At 50.9% G+C, this 21,974-nt stretch overlaps 1 protein-coding gene across 3 annotated transcripts in view; it reads left to right on the top strand.

The window, feature by feature from the left end:
• The window catches only part of PTK2B (protein tyrosine kinase 2 beta), a 116,764-nt gene that overhangs the window by 41,237 nt on the left and 53,553 nt on the right, over positions 1-21,974 (top strand). For all 3 annotated transcript variants that reach the window (XM_028519425.2, XM_028519436.2, XM_028519427.2), the window contains exon 2: positions 19,342-19,579. In XM_028519425.2, the coding sequence (XP_028375226.1) occupies positions 19,379-19,579 (201 nt within the window). In that variant the 5' untranslated portion in view covers positions 19,342-19,378. The remainder of the gene's footprint in view (positions 1-19,341; positions 19,580-21,974) is intronic.

Genomic DNA, 21,974 nt, shown 5'->3' with positions numbered 1-21,974 from the left:
ATAGGATATAGATGCATATGTCTTATGCATATGCATATAAATATGCATATACGGCCTAAATATATGATACATATATATGATGCATATATATGTGTATATGTACAAGGACATTTATTATAAGGAGTTGGCTCACATGGTTATGGAGGCTGGCAGTTCCCAGGATCGGCGGTAGGCCAGCCGGAGACCCAGAGGAGGCGAAGGCATGGTTCTCAGGTGAAGTCATGGTTCTCAGGCGAAGGCTGGCAGGCTTGGGACTCGAGCTTGACAGGCAGGACAAAGCCAGTGTCCTACTTCAAAGGCCATTGGTCAGGAGGAATTCTTTCTTATTCCAGAGAAGGCCCTCCTTTTTGTTCTACTGGGCCTTCACCTGATTGGATGAGGCCCGCCCACATGGGGAAAGGCGATCTGCTTCACTCAGTCTACTGATTCAAACGTTACCCTTACCCCAAAACACCTGACAGAAACACCCAGAAGAAGCTCTGACCGACTACCTGGGCACCCTGTGGCCCAGGCAAGTTAGCATGTACACTTAACTAGCACAGGGCCCTGCAGTTGGAGGATGCTGTGGCTGAGAAAGCCCTGGGGGAAGAGCTGAGTGCCCGCCCTGCCCTGAAGAGGAGGGGACCCCTGGCTGAGGTCAGGACGAGGTTCAGCCTAGCAGTCCTGGGGCTCAGTCCAATCCAAAGATTTGTTTTCATTAGTTTACACTGTTTTATAAGTTTGTGCCAACACTTAAAAATGAAAGAGCTCACACTAAAATCTGAATTTCTCACTTCTCATGAAAAATCTGAAGCAGTGGTCACGTGGAGGTCGGGAGCCGGGCTGGCTGTCCTGTTGGCTTAGCCTGCAGCACCCGGGCCCGACGCACCGCACTCCTGCCTGGTGCTGCTCCCCTGCTTCTCGAGAGCAGACCTGAGCGTCAGCCCCACCCCGTCCCAGGGGGGAGCGTGTCCACTACAGGCTGTGTTTCTCTGCGAGAGTGGGGTGGGGGCAGTGTGAGGCTGTGTTCAAAGCACACACCCATGATCTTGCCCCTGGTACCCTACAAGCTTCTCTGACAAGTTTCTGCTAACGTACCCCCAAGGATCGCAGACCTTCTGGGGCTCTTTGACTGGGAGGGGCTTTAAGCAGGGGTGAAGAGCTCTGTCTCCTCCACCTAAGGAACAGCCAAGCCATCCAGCGGACTTAGTCTTGCACAAGTGGCTGGGGGAGGACCAGCAGCTTCTCTCTGCTTATCGTGTTCTGTAAGTTTGTGCCAACATTTAAAAATGAGAGGCTTCACATTCAAAATCTCATGAAATACTAGAAGCGGTTGCATGGAGACCAGGCATCTTTCCAGGTCAGGGTGTCTTTTCTTTTCCTTCAGGCTTAACCTTCAGACACGAGTGCTGAGATGGAAACTTCTGGAACCACAGAATCATGAAAAACACGATGCATAGTGAGGCACAGTGAAGGAACTGGGGGTGTTTAGACAGGAGAAGAAACACCTCTTAGGGCACCAAGAGCTGAAGGTTTGAACCCATTCTGAAAGTCCCCAGTGGGCAGGAGTCCAACGGGGGGCCAGTAGCTGTGAAAAGGCAGGCCTCCGGCGAGCGTGATGCAGACTTTTCCAGCAATGCCGGTGCCTCAGGAATAGAAAGGCCTGGTGCATAAGTCAGTAGGGCCCCATGGCTGGGAGGCAGTGGGGGCTGGAGGGGGGGTTTGAAGATTGGGTGGAAGGTAGGCTGGGTCAGGGGTTCCAAACCTTTGTCATGTGAGGTACACACAGACAATGAAAATACAGGTAGGCTGGAGGGGATTTGAACCCCCAAAGGGGTTGCCCACAGTTCCAGAGGTTCAGGCCTTGGCAGGCCTGTGTGAGGGGGCCAAGAATTTATCTTAAGCAAGTATGGTAAGACATGAAGACTCGGAGACGACTCTCATGAAGAAGCAGTTTGTGCTCACAGGTCCCTGGAAACAGGAGGCACAGGACACTATGCGGGGCCCCGTGGGGACGCACCTGGTCAGTCAGGAGGCAGAGGGAACGAGGGAGGAATGTGGGCAAGAGTCTTTAGTGTGGTTTTCTTGGGAAGAAACAGGTGAGGCAGGGTTCCCAGGTTTAGGATAGACTGCTTCGGATCATTTCGGTGGGTCAGGCAGGGGGCACAGGGTCTGTCCCTAGTTGTCTGGTACCTGGTGGCCTTGGGGTGATCAGGCAGGAGAATGGTGGCCTCTGAGTGTAAGAGCAGGTAAAGGAGGTGGGGTGGGGGTGTGAGCTCTGGATTGGCTGGTTCTTATGTGAAAGGCACCCTCTCAGCAACTGGCTAGCCCTGGGAGGAACAGTCCAGAGTCAGCATGGCCCCAGAGGTCAAAGAAGCAAGTACAGAAGAAATTGGAAAACATGGTTATTACAAGGTCCTGCCCACATGCCTGAGGGTTGAAAAGATCTGTTTCTGCACCTGCTGCACCCAGCGTTGTCTACACCTCTTTCTGGCCCTGAGGTGCTGTAACCAGATAGCACATTCAAGCCGGAAGTGGCCCGAGGGTCCAGACTCACTCCCTCTTTGTCAGAGGGGAAGCTGGCCCCAGAGAGGTGAACCGACTAGGTCAATAGCTCAGAGTAAGTTGCAGAGCAGGACCTGGAACCCAGCGCGCTCTCCGTCATTTGTGCAGTTGGAAGGGACGGGAGGTAGCAGGCATGGGGTCTTCATCCATGCGAGTTTACTGTAGGGTTACCTGACCTAGAAAAGGCCTCTACCTGCCGCCTCCAGGGTTCCCAGGACAGTAGGAAGACTGGGGTTAAAAGTGCTGTCCCTGCCAGAACATCTCTCCCGGCTGCCCCTGCTCTGCCCTACACATGCAAGGGAGACTTAGGGCCCAGGTCTTAGAGCTCCACGCAGCCTGGGACGAGAAGACCTGATGTGGGGCCCAGCTCTGCCCAGCACCACGTGTCTGGCTCGGACAGCCCATTTCCCTCCCTGGCATCGGCCTTGCCAGCTGAGACCCAGTCTTCCCTAACTTGTTGTATGTCATCCTTCCTGTTAAAACAACCATTCCTGTCCCTTTGCCCCACCTGCTCATTCTGATCAACAGTCTCAGGGTAGGCCAGCCATCCATTCCGGCCTTTGCCTGAGGGGTCTCCACAAGACTGGAAACCACCAGAGCAGATCACCTGGGAAACCCACTTCGAGACTAAACGCACATTGTTCAGGTCTTCCCGGCTGGTCCACCTGGGTAATTCATTAGTACCTCACTGCCGAGGCCGTGGAGGAAGGACTAGAGAGCCAAAATGACTAACTTCTTAAGGTGGGAAGGAATGGGTGGAGACCAGAACCCCGAACCCCTGCCCATGGCAGTCTGGCCGCAGATTGGGGGGCTGGAACAGCGGACATTTATGTCTCACTGTTCTAGAGGCTGGAAGTCAAAGACCAAGGTGTCGGCAGGGGTGGTTTCTTCTGAGGACTCTTTTTGCCTCCAGAGGGCTGCCTTCTTGTTATCCTCACATGATCTTTTCTCTGCTTGCAGCTGCTGTCCTGGGGTGTCCAAGTAGCCTCTTCTCATGAAGACACCAGTCAGATTGGGTCAGGACCCACCCTAACGGCCTCGTTTTACCTTTAATCACCACTTTAAAGTCCGGTCTCCAGATACAGTCCCATTGTGAGGTGCTGGGGGTCAGGGCGTCAGCACCGGCAGTCTGCAACCCTGCCTCCTGGGCTGCGTTCCTCCCTCTGCTCTGCCTGCCTCTTCCGTGGTTGCCTGTCCCTCCCCCAGTTGTGCACTTAGCACTGCTCCCGACCTGAGTGAGCCCAGGGCACATACTAAGTGTATCATGTCCATCCACGTCTGGCTCAGCATTCGTTCCTATGGCCGGTTTGTTCCCAGAAGGGCTGTGGGCTGCCGTGGAAAGCAGGGAAGCCTGTGTTCCGGATTCTTTATTCCCCTGACCTGGCGCACAGCCATGCTCAGTTAGGCTTTTGACAAATGATGGCGATGTGATGGCGATGTTGACAGCCCAGAATAGAACCAGTGAGTGGGAGGTTAGTCTGCTCAGCTGGTGCTGTGGGACCAAGGGGGTTGTGGTTGCCACCTCAGCTCAAGGATGAGCAGGGACCACAGTTCGGACTGAGCACTGAGTAGGAGCCAATGCTGTGACTGCAAGGCTGTGGGAGAAGGTCCAGGGGTGTGAGACCTTCGGGGTCCATATGCAGCTCTAAAATCCTAAGAACCAAAGTCTAGACCCAGAGAACTGAGAACTTCAGGCCAGGCTCTGGCCAGGCAAGCCGGGCAGGCCCTGGAGGCTTGACCGCCAGCCACACCCCCACCCCCAGTCTGCTGCTGGGAAGTTGCATGGCCCCTGGAGGTGTCTGCATCACTGATGTCTGGGTAGCTCATCCAAAATGATTTCTATGGGCTTCTTGAGTTGACGTTAAAGTGTGTAGGAGCAGCTGGTGGTCCTGGCATGGAATGATCTGTGCATTTCCGAGCCAGTGTTCCCTCCCCTACAAAGGGCCAGCAACGCCTCCAGAGAGAGGAGGAAGGAGAAGGGACCAGCACTTTGGGACCTTGCCGCTTGTTACAGCATGCGTAGTGGGAGAGTGTGTCTGCTTTAGACCCCCGTCACCACGTGGGCTCCCCTTCTGGGAAGGCGAGCACAGGGGCTCAGGCTGGGGGACGCCTCTCCCAATAGGCCAGTTCCTGGTGTGCAGGGGGAGGTAAAGACCAGGGGGGTATTGGATGCAGGTGCAGAAGGTTCCAGAAGACAGAGGACTCCTCCTCTGTTTGACTCTGTAGCTGGCTGGCATCACAGTTAGTCCATACAGGTCATGGGGACGCCAGCATGTATCGGGGGGATTTGCTCTGGGCGAGCCAGGCCTACTGAGGAGGATTCAGGTCCTTTAGCTCTGGGGTTACGCGCCATCAAAGGGGCCGCTCTCTCCGTTCCCCACAGTGAAGATGTCTGCTTTGATGACTCTGACCCCGGTGTTCTCATCCGTAAAACAAAGGAAGTAAAAACAGATAATTTATAAGTCCTCTCACCTCTGGTTCTCACCACCTGTATCTTAGCTGTTGTATTTTCTCACTTGTCAATATGCTACATCCTTTTTGTTTCCTTCCTATCTGCTTCCTGGTCTCTTACATTTTTTTTCCTCGCAGCCCTCACATCTCATTCAAGGCCCCAGGGTCTCTCGTTGGGGCTTATGATTTTAGCTCCCAGAATTTTAAATCCAAGAGGGCACTTTGAGAAGCATCTACCCTGGTCCAGTGGCTTTAGCCTGAAATTTAGGGTCACTGAAAGGTGTTCTGGGGGGTTCTGCAAACCCTGAAGCTTCTTCAGCCAAACATGAAGAATTAAACCACCCCAGGAAGCAGGCGATCACTTTGAACAGCTGGGAACAGCTGGGAACAGCTGGGAGGGAATATCCATGCTTAAGACTTTGCTGCACACCCATTCCTCTCACTTAATTCCTCACTTTTTCCATGATAAAACTGAGGTCTGGACAGGTGAGGTGGCTTGGCCCAGTTAGCTGAGTATCTTTCTGGCATTGAACTTAGATGTGCTTCAAAAGCAAATTCTCAGTCCATGGAAGGAGAGAAGTCATCGACCTGGTTCCTCTGGGGGCTGTCGGAGACCTGGACGTGGGGGCAGCCCCCTCGCCACCCTCTTACCCGCTTCTGCCGGCCCGGCCCGCTCACCTCACGTGGCTACTCTGCTGCAGCAGCGTGCATTCTGGGTTCCACTGTGCTCTCTCCCCCTCGGGCCTGTCTGCGGTGAAGCTGTGGAGAAATGGGTTGCTGTTAGTTTTTTTCAGACTTCCTGTGTGCTTCAGAAACCTCAATGAAAGAAGAGCTCAAGTAAAAAGGGCCAAGGACCGTTATGCCAAACATAGACTTCTATCCAACATGGGGGAAGCTGAATTCATGATTTTTATAGAACTAAAGCCCAGAGCTCTGATACTGCCCCGCCCCCCCAAGTCTGGCTCCTGGGGAATATAATGCTTGGGGTTGGAAGTAGGTAGCAGGGTCTGGTCATTCTCAGACTTGGGTCAAATGTACCTATAGAGATGGCCAAAGTGATTCTTGAGAAGTATTTATCGTTGAAACCAAACCCATGAAAAGGAAAACGTAATTGCCTCTCTACTACAACTGTTAGAATGTTCTGTGCCTCTTCTGCATATGACCCAGTTGTAACCATGGGAGCATATTTGTGTAGCAAAATGTATGTAATCTTTAGAGTTTTTATATGACTTTAATTGCATGTGCCTAAGTAGTCTCCTTATCAATTACCTTTTAGGACTGACGGGAATTAATTATCGGGGGGAGTTTTTTACCTGGGTGAGAAGGACAGAATTATGCAGAAACATTTTGCTTCTTTTCCTCCCTCCCTCCCTCCCTTCCTTCCATTTTCTTTCTTTCTTTTTTTTTTTTTTTTTTTTTGCATGCACATTGCTGAACTGTCTGCCCATAACCTCTCATTCTTGGGGCCTCCTACTCAAACTGGGGCCCCTAAGGATGAATCTTTTCCTGGCCTAGTCTGGCCGCCTGGCCCTGAGTTTGTGTGCCTGACCTTGGGTCCGTGAGACCTTTCTCTTCCATAGCTCTTTTCAAAGAATAACTAATTTTGCTACTTTTTGGGCTCTGGAAATTTTGGGTTGGGTTTTCTCAATTGTATTGGTTTTTGTTATTTCTGACTAGGGAAGAAAAAAAAAATCTGGCCGAAGCTTGAGTAGTGGTTGGGAAGGCTGAGGGAGAAGGGCCCCGAGCGGGGGACTTTCTTGACACCGCACCCGGGCTTGCCCGACCTCGGAACTACCGTGGCTGGTGTTGTAAACAACCAGAGTTCCCCCCAATTTTCTGATTTTCCCAGCTCTGAAAAACTGAAACCACCTGTTTCTTCTCTATTTCCCCATAATGGGCTTGGGTAACATCAGCAAATGAAAACAGAAACCACAACTGTGCTGTGAAGTCAGAGATTCAAAGATACCCAGGAAGGTCCTGACTTTAAAAATGGAAATTCACAGACAAAGGTCACTCCGCCAAGTGTTTGTCAGTCACCACGCTGGGGGCGGGGGGCCTGGGTTCCCGCTCAGAGTCCTCACGCTTCGGTGCCTCTGAAGCCCAGTACTCCCCAGTGAGACGATGGCTCACCCAGCTGTTCTCCGCCGTCCCTGCGCGTGTGTCAGAATTGCCTGGCTGTTATTTAAAAATACAGATGGCTGCGCCTCTGCTCCTGAGGTCTCCATTCATGAGGGCGGGACTAAGACTTGAGATATGGCCACATACATATGTATGTAGTGTTAAAAAATTATTCAGACATGTTTAAAAAAACCCAAAACAGTAAAGCAGACGTTATTGGCAGGGCTACCACAAGGGGTTTTGCAGTAGGGCAGGGGTGCCAGACTCATTTTCACCGGGGGCCACATCAGCCTCGAGGTGGCCTTCAAAGGGCTGAATGTAATTTCAGCTCCTTAACAGGATTGAAGTAGTTACATTTGTACAGTCCTAAAATTATTTCGGCCCTTTGAAGGCAACCGTGAGGCTGATGTGGCCCCCGGTGAAAATGAGTCTGGCACCCCTGCTAGGGGAAAGAAACAGAACTAAAACAGGGAAAGTGGGGATTTACAGCCACGGAGCAGGGTGGGGTGAGTGGATAAAAAATTACTGAGACAGTAGGGTGATCCTTTGCTAAATTGGCCTAACCAGATTCTTGCTGAAGGCAGGCCAAAGTGATCAAATGTTCCCTGGGGACGGGGCTGGTGTGTGTGTGGGTGGGAAGTTTGCTCGGATAGTGCGTGTACTTAGCCATAGAAAGTAGGGAATTCTGGCTGCACACACTGAGCAGGATTCTTCCTGATCGGGACTCTACAAGGACGGAGATGGAAACTGAGATTTGGGGCTAGTCCAGCAGAGAATTCAGAGAAGTCTGAAATTTGGTCAAGGAGAGAATCTTTGTCAGTATCTATGTGGACACGTGTGCGCCGCCAGGGCGTGCAAGCCACGGGACCAAGTGCTGTTGGAGGAGATGTTCCAGGCCCAGCAGTCCGTTCTTCTCTCGGTGAGAATCCAGAGCCCAACGGCCATTACCCTGGGGTGTCTGTGGGCCAAGGCTGCCTTTCTTGGGCAGTCCCAGGCTCTAGATTACTGCAGGGTGTAGCGGTCAAGACCATACCTGGAGCCCCTCTGACTTTGTTTGAATCGTGGGTCTGCTCTCTACTTGCTGTATGACATGTGGGAAGTCTCTTTGCTCAGCCTCAGCTGCTGCATCGGTGAGATGGGTGGTAACCATACCTACCTGCGAGGTTTGGTACTAGGATTAAATGGGCATGAGAAGTGCTGACCTGGGGCAGGGCTAGGGAAGAGCTCTGTGTTAAGTGCTGTGAGCTCTCAGAGGGGAGCCCTCTGACAGGCATGCAGGGCAAGAGGAAGGAGGAGGGCAAGTGCTCAGGGTCTCAGAGATGGAGAGGGAGTCAAGTCGCAGTGGGGCAAAGGCCCTGCCCCACCGCAAGCACTGCCAGTCCCTCCGTTCTCTGGGAAGAGGGTCTGGGGTTTGGATAATGTTCTGTAGTCCCAGGGTTCTCTTGGCAGATTTCACTGCGATGTCTTTCTGTCTTATTCACTCTAATCCTGATTTTGGGTAGGATTCAGAAATCTAGGTTTCAGGATCATATTGGCTCTCAGTCTGGCTTTGGGGTAAGAAAACTGGCTAATCTCTGGGCTACGTGGAGAACCCAGAAAGTAAGACTGTGTCTGAGGAGGAGCTGGAGGGAGGCGACAGAAAGAGAGCGGGCTTCTATCCTTGTGGAAACCACTTATTTTTAAAATACATATGAGAATAACTGATATAATAGTAAGAGAACTTAAGATCTCTTAATTGCATGTAATTCTAAATATAGAAGCATTTTTACGTAGTTATAATGACTATGTTAACTCCATTCTCTTTTAACATTTTTATATAACATTTTCATGTATTATCACTACTCATATTGTTATCAGAGTTTATTGTCATCGATATTGCTTAGTATGGTTCCTGAGCGTTTTGTTTTCATTTCATTATTTAATTTTAAATAATACAGCTGTGAACATCTCTGTGCCCCACCCATGCCCACCTGTTTAGATAGGTGGGGGTGTCTCCCAAAGTGGGGTGACCTGGTTAACACGTGTGAGTTGTCATATATTTGAGAAGCTTGGTCTTTGGAGAGCCCGTTCTGACTCAACTGGCTGTTGTACCAGTTTCATTTCAAGCCCATAAACAAAAGATTTTATTACTTTTATCTCGGCCTCTTGGCTTGTTTCATAGGTTTGTACCGCTACCTCAAAGTGGTTTCCCGTAGCATTTTTAATTGCTGAGGATCTTTCCACGTATTTTTAATTTTTCCCATCTTTTTACACACAGGTGACATCCTGTTTGCTCGATGGGGCGTCTAAAGTGCTGTTTTATCCAATTCGCATGAAAACGAAACTGATTGCTGCAGTGTGCAGATGGGGACATCACCATGTTTAACGGTTTCGATGTCTGTTTACATAAAGCAAATTCGTAGTATGTGCTGGCTTTGCAAAGAGCAGCAGATTGGGGCTTGGCAGGTGGAGACGCTTGTTCGCGAGGAGACGCTTGTTTAGTTGTTCTCGGGGTGGTAGCAGACGAGGGGGCCACAGCTGCACGTCAGTCGTGGGTTTGTGCTTTCTGGCTGAAAAAAAAATCTACTTGAGTACATTTTTTATTCCCATTTCCCGTGCTTATTAAGTGCATCATAAAAGATAACTAAAATTCTATGTTGCCATCATTCTTATGCATATTAATCAATCAAAAGGCCAGCGCTCCTTTCAGCGCTGCAAGGCTGGAAGCTGCTGAGCTTATTACGTGTAAGTTTCTGTTCCAGCGGACTGCTGGGGCCACGGCAGGAAAGCCGTGTTCCGAGCATCCCCGCTTGGCACAGAAACAACCTCGACGTGTGGACGCAAAGCCCAGGGTGCTGGGCTCACTGGTGGAACTTGGGCGGTAGACTGGCTCTGCTGGGCTCTGAGGGGAAATCTGAGACCTTGACCTGCCTCCACCACTTCACAAAGGTGACCCTAGGCAGGCTGCTTGGTCACTTTTCCTCATCCTCCGAATGGGACTACGTCTGCCTTGAAGACATCAGCAAGGCAGCAAGTGGCAGAGAGGCAGAGCATGCAGTCTGCAAGCATAGAGACCCTCTACCCTCCCGTCTGTTGCACTTCTTTTAAACTTTGATTTGGACGAAGAAGTTGGGTCCGTCTTTTGTGTGGCAGCCCTACGACCTTTTACGGCCGATGTGGTCACGTCTGTGCAGAGCCCCTCGGGAAAGCACCGTCCTCATTTTGAAGATGTGCTGGCAACCCTGACACTGCATGAACTTCGGTGGCCGTATCACGGGACAAACTGTGAGTTCACAGTTAGCCTAAGCCCCGTTGTTTTAAAATACCCGTGTCATTGCTAAGCCACATCTTCCTCATCCCAGTCTGGGGAAGAATTTTTTTTTAATCTATATGAAGAACTTCACATTTATCCTACTTCACAAGCTGGGTTTCGTAACACTCGGCTTGTCTCGCCAGCCTGTGCGGACTTAGGGAGTTCTCTGTGGTCTGCAGTGAAAGTCACAGTCCCTCCTAATCCTGCGCTCAGCTTGGCGCTTCTTGTCTGATAAACACAAACTCCTTAATGCCTAATTAAAAGGTGTGAACAAGGGCCAATTAAAACAACAGCCAGTCCTCGGCCAACTTTGGACATTTGATCAGCGGCCATGGGGAGAAACCGTTTGACCAGTTGTGAATTCACCTCCCTGTCATCTGGCTTCTCACTAACCTCTTAGGAAAATGGGGAAGAACCCTGTCAAGTGCCCAACTGAAGCGTTGATTCATCATGATGCCAATTTCCCTGCTCGTCAGCCGGCTCTGTAATTCACACAGAGAAGTGAGTGAGATTCACCGGCGTTGAAGGCTAGGGGAGAAAGAAAAGTTTGAGACCATGACTCCAAGTGAAGAGGTTGGAGAACAGTTCAGTTTGGGGTTAGAGATGACAAACTGTGCGGTTTTAGACCACGACTTCAAGTGGAGAAGTTGGAGAACGATTTCGTTTGGGGTTAAAGATGACATAGAGTGTGGTTTTGAGAATGACAACCATTTGGAGATTGGAGAGTAACGGAAGATCCTCGGGGAGAGGCACATGTCTTCGATTCTCTAGTGCGCCTTGTATCTCGTGGCCTTGAAGTGCTGAGCGGTGCTGCTGCTGTGGGGACCAGGTGACATCGAGGTTGGAGGCAGGCTTGAGGCAAGCGACTCTGACGTCTGCCCCCTGCCCCAGGGCCTCTCGCTGTTCAGGCAGTGGTGCGCTGGAACCAGCTCCCACAGACCCGGCTGCGCCCATTTCTGCCCGAGCCTCTTGCAGTGAGGTCAACTCGAAATTAGCGATCACGGAAGCACTTACTGCAGAGCTATTGGCAAATGCTACAAACCAGGTCACAGTTGCTCTGGGTTGTCGTGGGACGTATCCTGGCCTCCCTAGAATTGCTTCTGCTGCCTCCTTGCTTGGGCCTGTGCTTCTGCCTATGGCCAGAATTGTGTGTTGTTTTTTTTTTTTTTTAAGTGAAAAGCTGCTTCTCCACAGGGTAAAGTTCAAATTCTTTAGCACGTTGTTCCCATCTTGTCTCATTTCCCAACAGCCCTGTACTACCCTTGTCGGCAGCCTTACATCAAGTCATGTGGTTTCCCCATCTCGCTGGGTTGCCTATTCCTGGGTTCCCAGGGCTCCTGCAAGTTCCCTTCTGAGCTCCTTTGGCACCGAGCTTAGATCCCTATCAGCCCATGTTGTATTCAGGCTGCTTTGTTTTCCTCTTCTTCCTCTTTACTGGGTCATGGGCCTCTGGTGGACAGGGACTCTCTTCTGTTTATTTTCGTATGGTCGGAGTCTGGCATGTCCCCCACCACCCAGACATAGCGGGCAGGGCGAGGGGGGCATGGAGGAAAGTGGGAAGGTGGAAAGAGGGGAAGAGGAGAAGAAAAGCAAGAAAAGAGGGAAGAAAGGAGAGAAGGAGGGAGGGAGGATGGAGAGGGGGAAAGAGGAAGAAGGAAGGGAAGGGAGGGGGAGTGACTGAGGGAGGGAGAAAGAAGAAAGGGAGAGAAGAGACCAGCCAAAGTCTCTCTTGAACTGGCAAATAAGGAGGAAGGTAAGCGACTGGTCTGGAGGATTGGAGCGATGGTGGAGACCAGAGGTCACACAGGAAGTAAGAAAAGTCTGCCCAGCTGCGGGGATGGCACTTCTTGAACTAGTGAGGAGAACCGAGGCTCTGAGAACAAAGGTGGATGAGAGACCCGTCCCCATTTCTCCCCTCCGGCCCCGGGAAGCCAGCCCCAGGTCAGCTGACCTCTGGGCTGGCAGGTACTGGCGAGAGAACGATCCCGAGTGGGCAATGCGTGAGAGGGGTGGTGGGCTGCAAGTGTGCTCGAGCCTCACTAAATGTTTTAGAATGACATTGAATTATAGTTGGTGATAATCGCCATTTTCCTGGTTCCTTCCTTTGGAAGGTAATGGGGAGGGGTGCTCTGAAAGGATGGGAGGGATTAGCCAAATGATAAATTGGGCGAGTCAGGAACAGGGAGGAAGCTGGTCTCGTGGGAACTGGGGACCGAAAGGGCTTGGGCTGGGGAGGGTGTGCTGCGTAGAGCCATTAGGGCTCAGCTTGCCCAGAAATGCAGGCCTGGCTCCCCGAGACTGCAAGGTCACTGCCAAGGAGTTAAGTGGCTGTTCTCAGCAGGCCTTTGCAGAGGAAAGGCAAGTGTTCCCCATTTTGTTGATGTGGAAACGGCAAGAGGAAGTGACTCAGAAATGGAGTGGAAATAAAGTGTGTCTTGTGACATTCTGGCTCCTGTGAGATCCAGAGGGCTGGTGTTCTGAAGGTGCTGTGAGGCTCCCTTCCACACATCTGTGGTGTGCTCGGGGCAGACGACGGCCCGAGGTGTGGGCAGTGAGGAGGAGGCAGAGGTGGGCGGGTGGATGGAGGAGGGCGGGCATCGTTGGAGAGGCAGCCTCAGAGAACTCGAGACAGAAGGGGCTGCCGCGACCACCCGATCCTGGGCTTACCAGGCTAGTTTAATTTTTTACAAGTGAGAACTAGTGTGGGTCTCTGATGCTTTCTTCTGCCAAGTTACAGGCATTTAAAAAATCCACGTGCCAGGGAGTTGCCATAAGTAATCTTTGATTCTCCAGAAATTTCTGTAGAATGGATAATGTTAGCCTCAGACCTCAAGAGAGGAAACCCAGACCTTGGGAGGTGACCTGGTCCAGAGGACATAACCAGTAAGTGGCAGGACATTCATTCCTGGAGACAATGTGTTTTCAGCCTCAGCTCCCAGTGTCTGCTTTCATGTCTGGTTCCCCAAGAGGCCACGCTTCGCTGCCAATTTCCATAGACTATTGTTGTCATTTCATTGGCGAATGAACATTGGAAACACCTCGAGATGTGGAAAGACATAATGTCAGAGTGAAAGACTGCCCTGCAGCTGGAATACATTGAGCTCTATGGTGAATTCTCTACAATGTGCTTATTTTCTCCATTTTGCCATGGGCGTGGATAACGTCATCCAAGGCCATCACCCACCTACCTGCTGCTGTTTGGGAACTCTGACCCCTCTGGCCTGATGTCTCAAGGCACCAGAGCCATCAGTGGCAGAGCTGGGCACTAACTCCAAAGCACGGTGGCAGGATAGCCATGACACCAGCCATCTGGTCTTTGCCAGTTGACATTGAAGCTTAGCCTTTTGGGAAACCTGATGTGGGAGCAGATGCTGAGAGTCCTGAGGATAAAATACATTGTTTTAAGGATTGAAAGTTATGCCCTAGATTTAAGGGAGAATGAGAAGGGGACAGTTAGTCATGGAGGCGGCGTGATGTCATGGGAGAAGGTGCACGCACATCTGACTCATCGAACCTGGGTTTGAAACTTGTGTCCTCAGGGCTGCGGTGCCACACCAGCCTGGAGCGTTACTTAGGAAGGACCTCAGAGTTGGTGGTGTGATCGGGACAGCCACCTTGCTAGGCCTCAGTGTCCTCTCTCCCAGTCTGAGGCTGACATTACCAACCCTACAGAACTTCCTTAGAGACCGAGAGATTGCTCACATACACTCCTGGGCACGCAGAATGCGTTCAGTGAGATGTAACGTGACCCCACAATGTCTTCAAGGGCAAGGTTGTGCTTTTCTGGGATATTGACCCCTGTAACCCTGATAGGACATCTTCCCACGCCAGGAACACAGCCCCGGGTACGGTGACAAACCAGAGACTCTGAAGGGACTTAAATTCTGCTTCAGTTCCCCCTCCTTCAGGCAGGTGATTGTCTTACCCTTCAGGAAGAGTGTCATTTAATTTTCTTCCTGAAGACTTTGGAGATTGTGCAGCCTTTCTTAGTATTCTTAGTATCCATTGCAGGTTTGGGCCAAGACGTTCTCATGGCCAATCAAAACTTTTCCTGTTTTAATTTGCGCCCATTTCCTTGTGTTTGTTATTCTTTGACTTGGACTTAGGCAGATCTGGGGGCTGGGAGGCGAGCTGGGGCCCACGGTGGCTCAGAGCCAGGGTTCTTGCTGCTGTGGCGGGACACACTCTCTGGCACCGCCCACGGGGTCTGGGACAGGCCAGGACGCAGGGAGCAGGGATTGTCGGGCTGGGGGTCCAGGTCTGGCCTGGAGAAAGGGGCTGGACTTTTGGCTCACAGCTTGAGAGTCAGAGGATTTGTGATCACATGACTAAGTCCTCGCTTGGGAAGGGGTTATGCTCTCTAAGCCAAGAGGGCTTCGGGATTCGTCATGGGCTGGGAATACTTAGTGCCAGGGTGACCGATTTCTTTCTTCCTTTGTGCCTATCTCAGTGGTATCAAGAGATGCTGCTTTCTTCAAAGAAAGATAGGAAAGTGGGAAAAACTTTGAATTTGGATTCGGATCTGCTTTGGGATCCAAGTTTGCTATTCAAGAAGTGAGAATCCTGGACCAGATGGCCTAAACTTTCTTGAGTATGTTTTCTCATCCGTACATGGGCATAATCATCCCCCCCCATCTCCCAGGATTGTGGTGCAAAAAAACGTGTGTTTGTTTTAAAGCTTTAAAATCATGATTATTTTGGAAATAAATAGCTCAAGGTGACTGTTGCACGGAACTGAAGGCAGAGAGAGGAGCTCGCATCAGGCTGCCGGTGAAGGTAGATCCGGGGGGTCTGAAATGACTTGGCTAAAATATTTCAGGGGGGCCCTGGTGACCACTGTAAACGATGGTGCCCGGAGCAAGGGTCAGGGCGCACTGACGAGTGTGAGAAAGCAGCGTCCTTCCGGCATGTCGGTGACGGCCAGCACGCATCACTCGGGGCAGGCCATGCTCGGCCCGATATACAACATGAGCATTTCTTCTCGGTCAGGGAGGGGTCGGGGCTGACTCCTGAGTGGGCCATACACTGCGCGGGCTGGGCGGGGGTCAACTCTTGTGCTGTGGTTTCTCAGCATTACATTTTTTTTCTCAATAATTTTTTTAAAGAATAGTTGTAGGGTCACAACAAAATTGAAAGGAAGGTCCAGAGATTTCCTACATCCCCTTTGCCCCCGCACCCTGCACAGCATCCCCCACTGTTGACATCCCCCACCAGAGCGGGACATTTGTTACACCATGTTGACATACCACAGCCACCTGAAGTCCATTGTTTAGAGTTGTACTCTCGGTGTGGTGCATTTGTCCAAACTCAGAGGACGTACAACCCTAATATAAACTATGGACTTGGGGTGATTTTGACGTGTCAGAGTAGGTAGGTCCACGGTGTAACAAATGTTCCACGCTGGTGGGGGATGTCAGCAGTATCATTCAGACTATGTTCATTGCCCCCAAACTTCTGTGCTTCCCCTAGTCGTTCCTCCTCCCTCCAAACCCTGGCAACCGCCTGGCCTTTTTATTGTCTCCGAAGTTTTGCCTTTTCCAGAATGTCGTGTGGTTAGAATCAGAGAGTACCTAGCCTTTCAGATTGGCTTCTTTTCCTTAGTGATACACATTTAAGGTACTTCCTCGTCTTTTCATGGCTTACCAGAGCACATTTCTTAGCAATGAGTGCTATTCCATTGTCTGGCTGCACCACAGTTTATTTATCCACCCACCTACTGAAGGGCATCTCGGTTGCTTCTCAGTTTTGGCAATTGTTATGAATAAAGCTGCTGTAAACGTCCATCTGCAGATTTCTGTGTGGACACAAGTCTTCCACTCCTCTGGGTAAATACCAAGAAGCATGACTGCTGGGCTGTATGCTAAGAGCATCTTTAGTTTTGTAGGAAACCGCACTGCTGTCTTTCGGAGTTGGCACCAGCAATGAATGAGAGTTCCCGTTGCTCCGTGTCCTTATTACACGTGTGTATATATCTTCCTGGTCCCTAAAGTTGAGAAAAGGGCTGCATTTCACTGCACCATTGGCTGTAGCTGCACAGGTTTAAAAACACTGTGGGAGTCTAATTCCTTTCTACCCCCTCCCTACCCGAGACTCTGCCCTGGCCTCTGTCCCACATCACGGGTTCTTTCTGATCTCCTGCTCTACCTCCGCTCCCGTGCTCTGCCTTTCCGAAAGGGTTCATCTCCCTCACTCTTGTTTTCAGGAAATGATGCACATGATGTGTGCAAACAGGACTTCTTAGACAACACCAGCCAGATCTCTTGAATTTTACTGACGTCTTATTTCTATGCAACTGTTCTCCTTCACACTCTTCCCTGGTGTTTTAGGGAGTCCCTGGAGGGGTCTCCTATTGGTTCATTGCATTGGCACTATTTGGTTGAAAAGATTGCCTGGGCTAGGAGGACATATCCCAAATGGCACCTCCCTACCACCTTCATTATGAATGCCCAGAAGCTGCGTGGTATATATAACCTGCAGACGTGAATATAATGTTCTTCTTTCCAGCTCTGAGTTTGATTTCCCACCAGCCAATATGGCAGCCCTGACTCCGCCCCTGGTTTCCAAATGGCCTTTGGAGTGCAGGCCCTCTGGCTTTCCTTAGTAGGAACTGGTCCCTGGGCATAGACACCGTCTGCCACTTCATTTTCTTCCTCCCCCAGACACCTGTTTTGCAAAACTGTTTCATGAAGGCCCTTCTTGGAAACTAGTCTGTACAGACAGAAGCCGGGGTGGTGGGGCCCCTGGCTCAGACTCAGCAGATCCCAAATCTGTGTGTGTTGGTTACTTCTCTGTGTGTCTACTGTGCTGGGTTATCCCTATAAAGATAAACTGTGGAGCGAGGAGTGCACACTCTTCAGGGGCAGGATGCCCTTCCCTCATTTTCACATCAGGTAGCAGATCTGTCTCTGTTCCCTCTGATAGCCCCTCGGGCCTGCTCATTTCTGTATCTTCCCGCTTCCTTCTCCGTGCTCGCATCTGCGTCTTTGTGCCTGAGGCCGTTCTCCGGCTCCCGAGTCTACTCTGTCCTCGAGCAGAACTGGCCAAAAAGCTGGGGACGATGGCAGTGAGAAGTGGAATGGAAATGCCCAGGCCCCTTCCTCCCTGGGGGGAGTGGCTCGCCCTGTGGAATTACCGCGCAGTTGCCCAGGTGTCGATAACTGAACCAGTAACTCTCCTTTGGCCGTTGTCCCCTCCCTGTCACACACCCCCTACTCCTGTAGTGGCTTTCCTCTCAGGCCACTTCCCCTTGAGTCCCTGTCGAGGGTCTGGGGAAGCGTAAGTACATGTCTTTTACATAGCGAGTGCTGGCACACAGGACATGCTTAGAAGACATTTGTTGAGAAATGATGGATACTTCTACAGTGTTCATATTAGTCTCCAAAACAAAACAGACTGGAGGTTCTTTTCTCTATTTGTCTTGTCCCAAATTTTGGCTGCCCTGTGGACTAAGGCCACTGCTTGGCCCAGTGTCTGGCTGTCCCCAATGGAAGGGACATGCCCTACTCCTTTCCTCATCCTCACGGCCCCCTTTTTGTGTCTCCTAATACACATGGCTTTTCCCCCGCCACCCAAAGGAACGACTCCTCGAAGCTAGTGACTGTGTGTGCATCTTCCGTTCTCGCACCCAGCACAGTGTGAATGAACGAACACAGACTTTGCTTCCACTTCTAAAGTATTTAGAAGACTCTGCATTTGTATTTTAACATTGCTAACTGTCTTTTTGCCCCTAACGTCTGGTCTAGGGATATCCCCTTAAGTGTCCCCCAGTCTTTTGTTAGAAGGGAGTTATCTTTCTGTAAGTATGGGTTCAGAATGGGAGTGAAGCTTGGTCTAGAGCTGTGGTTCCCAGCCCAGGCTGAATGTTAGAAAAATCCTTGGAAACTTAAAAATGCCAATGCCAGGCCTCCCTGCAGACCAACTCAGTGGTGATCTCTGAGCACAGGGCCTGGATCCAGGCTTTCTTAAAACCCACCCAGGGGATCTTAATGCAAAACTGAGGTCGACATCATCGGAAACCATCATTGGTCTGGGGAACTATCGCTTCCTTCGGGCCCTTCTGCTGGGGATGCGGGTGGGTGGAGGGAGTACACTCAGCAGTGTCATGTTGGATCGCAAGGAGCAGTTTTGCTGAGATTCAGCGTGAACTAAATATTTCTAGGGGGTCTTATCATCCATATAAGTGTCAACCAAACTGTCATCAGGCCTGGGTGGGTGGGTCTTCTAGGGGCCCTGCCCAGCCCCCTTCGTCCCAGCAGAAAAACTTCCCAAACTGGGCAGCTGGAGTGATGTTCCTCTTGAATAATTCTCCTGCATGCAGTGAATGGTGTGCTGTGTGATGAGTTTCCGTGGATGGAGGCCTCCTGCCTGGAAGCTTTGGGCTGGCGGCTTCCGGTGGGGGCTTACACAGCCAGCAGCTATGATAGCCTGGCCCCCTCTCCCCCAACTTGGGCCCTTTCCTGCCTTCTCCCTCCAGGCCACCTTGTTTTCAGTTCTGTTTCTTCTTGGTTTTCCCTCTGTCCCTGCTTCTCTCCTGCTATTTTCCACTGTCCTGTTTGCTTTTTCTGCTCAGCTGTGCCTTGGAAGCATGCTGTGGCCGCCTCCTCTCACAGCTTCGTTTGCAGAATGTGGGCCCCTTGCCTGGGAGCCAGTGTGGGAGGAGAAAAGGAATGGAGAGAAGGGGCTTGTGGAGGAGAGCGCTTACAGCCTGGGAGTTGGAGGTCTGGGTTTCATACCTGGATGTTTATGCAAACTGATCCTTTGTGCTTCAGCTTCCGCTAGTCAAAAAATCCCAGTGCCTTTAAGAGAGGTTTCTGGGAATGGGAGAGTGTGCTGTCTGCGTGGGTCTCAGCTCGGTGCGTGCTGTCCCAGGGGGAGGGGGTGAGGCATGTGGGCCTTCACGGACTCGCGTCAGGGCTGTCCCTCTGCTGTCTCTGCAGGACTGCGATGCGCTGGCCCTAGCTGCCGTCTGAGAGGATGTCTGGGGTGTCCGAGCCCCTGAGCCGAGTGAAGGTGGGCACGTTAGGTCGGCCGGAAGGCCCCCCCGAGCCCATGGTGGTGCCAGTAGACGTGGAAAAGGAAGACGTGCGGATCCTCAAGGTCTGCTTCTATGGCAACAGCTTCAACCCTGGGAAGAACTTCAAACTGGTTAAATGCACTGTGCAGACCGAGATCCGGGTGAGTGTGGCAGGCGGTGCCTGCTCTGTGTGTCTGTCTGTTTCTCCCTCTCCTTCCTGGGCAGCCGAGTGGCTCTCCTTCAGCATAGCAGGCTCCCCTGGAGCCACCCCTGGGCTGGGGGCACTAATGGAGAAGTTCTCAGCTTGCAGAGCCAGGCCTACTCTCAAGGAGTCTGCAACCCACTTCGCTAGCGGCCTGGGGGACAGATTGCATCGCTTTCGTTAGAACCCCAGACCATTTGCTTGGTCTTTGATTCAACTCATTTTCACTTCTTAAATATATATGACATTTGAGTCTCTGTAAGAGATGTAAGAGCTCCCACCCTCAAAGAGTTTACACCCTGGTGGCATTGGAATTAGAGAGCTACACAAGTGATGAAATTGAAAATGGAGCAAAAATGGTATAAGACGCGTGCTGGGCGCGCAGACATGGGAGCTGGTGGGGGCGTTTAGAGGATAATAATGCACTAGAGATGCCCTGGAGCAGGTGCATGGTTGGCAGGCCCTTTCCAAGGGCCCAATACATCAATACATTGGCTCATTCCTGCCCAGGGTCATAGAATCTGTTTTGCAAGTCCAGGTACCCACCACCGTCAGGACACCTAGGCACCAGGAAGCCAGTTCAGCTTAGCCAAACATATAAGACCTTGTCATCAGAAATAGAGTTACAATGCAGTGATTGACTAAGTGCCTGTGTTTATTGAACAATTACTGTATACAGCCCGGATCAATTCCTCTAGATACATTATCTCACTGAATTTTCCCAGCAGCCTCATGAGGTTAGATAACCGTGACCACGTCCCCTTTTACTGCCCTTCCTATTCCTGTGTAATGACGCAAATAAAAGCCAAACTGGTTCTCAAAAGGTTGCGTGGTGATGGTAATTTGGACAGCGGAAGCAGGGGACTTTTGGGAATACTAACCGGGTCTGAGAAAGCCGGGTGAAGTAGCGCCAGTCCTCTCATTACCACTCCTCCCCGTCCTAAAAGCCAGTATTGCCCAAACTCAGTGAGTGTCTCTCCCGGTCGGTGCTGGCAGCACCCTCTGCACATCTGTCTGCCTGTCTGCCTTCCATCCATTACAGCACGCGCTATGCTTCAGCACACCGGAGTAATTGATTAGGTCACTGCCTGGAGAGTTATCGCAATTGATTATGGTTTGGTTACTCCCTCTGTTTCCTGTAACTGATTTGATCAGGGCCTTATTTGTCCATCTCAGGGTCCCGGAAATGCAGGTATAATCGTGTACTTAGACTAAGCCCCAGGTACCTTCTTCCAGGAGGGTCTTTTCATCTCTTTAACCCTCTGCTTCTGGAGTCTTCCTTTGGGTGGATCATCTTTACAGACAGCTGATGCCATCCACTGTGGGTGTTGCTGGTGTAACTTTCAGAGGTTAACCTGACTTCCAAGTTTGGGGGCACCTCCCTGCCTTTTTGCTGAAAACAAGAGAGTGCCCAGATGGCCTGGATCAGGGTGTGTTCTGTGGAGTCAGTGAAAAGGGACCCGGAGGACAGGCCCATCTGAAGCAGCTGCTCTGAGGGGAGCAGAGGGCTTTCCATGCGGAGGGGACAGTGAGAACAAAGGCAGGGAGGCTGCTCAGTGGTGAATGGTTTGGTTGGGCTGCAGTGTGGCTTATGTTAGAAAAGTGCCTAAAGTCGAGATCAGAAGGGGAAGGTGAGAGCAGTTAAGGGAGGGCCCAGAACACCAGGCTGAGGAGTTTGGACCTGTTCAAGCATATGGTTTGTAAGCTGGGGAGAGGCTTTCCTGGAGCTGTCTGATGTCTTGCTGGGTGTTTAAGGGGAACAAACACAAGAGGCTCCAGCAAGGGTAATGAGACCCAAGTCTAAGAAGAATGGCCAGCACCCAGGGTGTTATCTGGAGGGGTATGAAAACAGATTGAGAACGAAGAAAGATATGATGGCCTTCTAGGAATTTATGTCCAAGCCTTCTGGGTTTTCCTGTTTCTAATCCCGCAGGCAAAGATCACCTGTTTATTGCCAATAGCCATGGCTTTAAAGCCAACTAGACCTTGAGCCAAATACTGCTTTCTACCTGTAGGTTATATGGCCTTATAGACCTAATACCTAACCAACCTGGCTTCTGCCTCCTCATTGGGTATCGTGCCCATAGGTAGCCTGTCGTAAGGATTAGAGATGATAGATGAGAAGTGGCTACATATAGCAGGAGCTCAATCATTGGAAGCTATTGATTATGTAGGTATTAGATTGTTAACCTGCTCAGGAATCTCCACGGTTTTCTAATTACCCATAGAATAAAGTTCAAATTGTCTTTCCTTAATGTTTACCCATGCATTCATCATATTTTCAAACAGAGAAGTAAGATGGTCAGATTTGTGTTTTGAAGCAGTGCATAGTATCCTGCAAGATGTTAAGAGGT

This window comes from Phyllostomus discolor, chromosome 8 (genome assembly GCF_004126475.2).
Source record: "Phyllostomus discolor isolate MPI-MPIP mPhyDis1 chromosome 8, mPhyDis1.pri.v3, whole genome shotgun sequence".
Lineage (NCBI taxonomy): Eukaryota > Metazoa > Chordata > Mammalia > Chiroptera > Phyllostomidae > Phyllostomus > Phyllostomus discolor.
This window is presented reverse-complemented; position numbering and strand designations above follow the sequence as displayed.